Below are 2275 nucleotides of genomic sequence, written 5' to 3'. Positions count from 1 at the left end.
AGAGATTCAATCTACAGTTTGAGGAGATTTGGTCTTAGATCAGATAAAACATCTTATCACCAATGTAACAAGTCATTATTCTCCTAACTCAGATTATATTGTATAAATTCAAGTGAAAAACAAATCTTTTTAAAAGTAGAAGTTCATTTGTCTGATTTCAAAGTGTTTTTTATGCTCGTCCCATTGGCATCAGCATTTGTATCTTTATCTTAGATTAGTCCAAACAGACGGAAATTCAACATAAAGAACCTTTATTCAAGCAATTTTAAGTCATTTATCTCATTTAAGATGGTAATTTTTCCAGTGTAGTGTTTACTTTGGCCTAAAACTGGCGGCTTCGGCCCTCGGTCTTTTTACAATGAATAAAATTGTCCCTCCGTTAAGAAAACTTGCCTCCCCCTGATCTAAAGTGTTTCCCTGAGGAGAGGAGGGGGTGAGGAGCACGTCTCTCATCACAGCAGACTCGTGTACGTGAGCCGCTGACTGGAAGGCGTGTCCCTTTATGCAGTGTCATAAACAGTGTCCTCACCTGACACTGAGGGGCGGAGCATGTTCCACCTGACACGGAGGGGGCGGAGCATGTTCCACCTGACACGGAGGGGGCGGAGCATGTTCCACCTGACACGGAGGGGGCGGAGCATGTTCCACCTCAGTGTACACTGTGACAGGACTTCTCTTTTCCCTTTCCGCTGATCTGTAGAGGAGACTCACATTCGCCATGGCTCAGAGAGGACTTCAGCTGGACTCTGTGTCCTGTCCCATCTGCCTGGATCTACTGAAGGACCCTGTGACCACTCCCTGTGGACACAGTTACTGCATGAGGTGCATTAACCTGCACTGGGACCAGCAGAGCTTCAGGTACAGCTGTCCCGAGTGCAGAGAGGGCTTCAGCCCCCGGCCTGTCCTGGGCAAAAACATCATGCTAACTGAGCTAGTGGAGCAGCTGAAGACTGGGCCCACAGCGCCCCCTGCTGAGCTTCAGGGTGCAGAGAGGGCCCAGTGGAGGAGAGCTCTGCTGGTCCAGAGACTCCAGCACAAGGAGACAGACATGGAGAGACTCCAACAGGAGGCCCAGGACATCAGCCGCTCTGCCCAGGCCGCAGTGCAGCGCAGTGGGGACAGCTTCACAGAGATGGCCCTGCTCCTGGAGAAAAGACGCTCTGAGGTGGAGCAGCAGATCCGCTCTGAGGAGCAGACCCAACTGAGACAAGTCCAGGAGCTTCAGGACCAACTGCAGCGGGACGTGACTGAGCTGAAGAGGCACATCTCTGAGCTGGACACACTGTCCCTCACACCTGACCAGGGTCTCCTCCCCCCTCTGACAGTGTCCACAGACACGGTCAGGGTGAGGACAGGGACCCAGCGCTACTTTGAGGACGTGACCACAGCTGTGTCCGCGCTCAGAGACAAACTGGAGCTCACTCTGAAGGAAGACCTGACCAACATCTCACTGGCTCCAAGTCCAGTCCGTGTTTTACAGTCACCCGCCAGACTCAGCACCAGAGAGGACTTCCTACAGTATTTTACAACCATCACCCTGGACCCGAACACAGCAAACTCACTGCTGTCTCTGTCCGAGGGGAACACGAGGGTCACAGTCACAGCCCAGCAGAGCTACCCTGACCACCCGGACAGGTTCACCGTGTTCCGGCAGGTCCTGAGCAGAGAGGCCCTTACGGGACGCTGCTACTGGGAGGTGGAGCGGAGCGCCAAGTGGGTCCGCATAGCCCTGTCCTACGGCGACATTCAGAGGAAAGGAGACTCCGAAGAGTGTTTGTTCGGATCCAACGATAAATCCTGGGCCTTGTACTGCGACAGAAACGGGTATTCGTTCCGTTTCAACTCAGTCATGACCGAGGTCCCGGGTCCGATGACGTGCAGAATCGGGGTTTTCCTGGACCACAGCGCAGGGGTCCTGTCGTTTTACTGCGCTCCGTCCATGACGCTCCTCCACAGGGTCCAGACCACGTTCACTCTGCCCCTCTACACCGGACTGGGACTGGGCTGGTGCAACACGGGAGACACGGCACATTTCCTTCAGCTCCAATAGCACCTCTGTCGTTTTGGTAATGGACAGATCAGTCAGTGCATTTTCTCCAGCTCGGCTTCACTCAAATCTAAAAGCTTCTCGACTGGAGCTTACAGCCTCCTTTGAAAGCTAAGACGTACTAAACAAAAATGTGACAAAAATGTGACAAAAATGTAACAAAAATGGGGCAAAAATGTGACAAAAAATTGACAAAAAATTGACAAAAATGTGACAAAAATGTGACAA

General features: G+C 51.9%; 1 protein-coding gene across 1 annotated transcript; it reads left to right on the top strand.

Moving 5' to 3' along the window:
- Window positions 1–669: 669 nt before the first annotated feature.
- Window positions 670–2050, top strand: LOC306977334 (E3 ubiquitin-protein ligase TRIM65-like; the record flags this gene model as incomplete). Its single annotated transcript, XM_079575618.1, has 2 exons — window positions 670–1252; window positions 1304–2050. Exons 1-2 carry the CDS (start codon window positions 719–721, stop codon window positions 2048–2050), a joined length of 1281 nt encoding a protein of 426 aa, XP_079431744.1. The 5' UTR covers window positions 670–718.
- Between the last annotated feature and the right edge of the window lie 225 nt (window positions 2051–2275).

This window comes from Gobius niger (genome assembly GCF_951799975.1).
Source record: "Gobius niger genome assembly, chromosome: 1".
Classification (NCBI taxonomy): Eukaryota; Metazoa; Chordata; class Actinopteri; order Gobiiformes; family Gobiidae; genus Gobius; species Gobius niger.
This window is presented reverse-complemented; position numbering and strand designations above follow the sequence as displayed.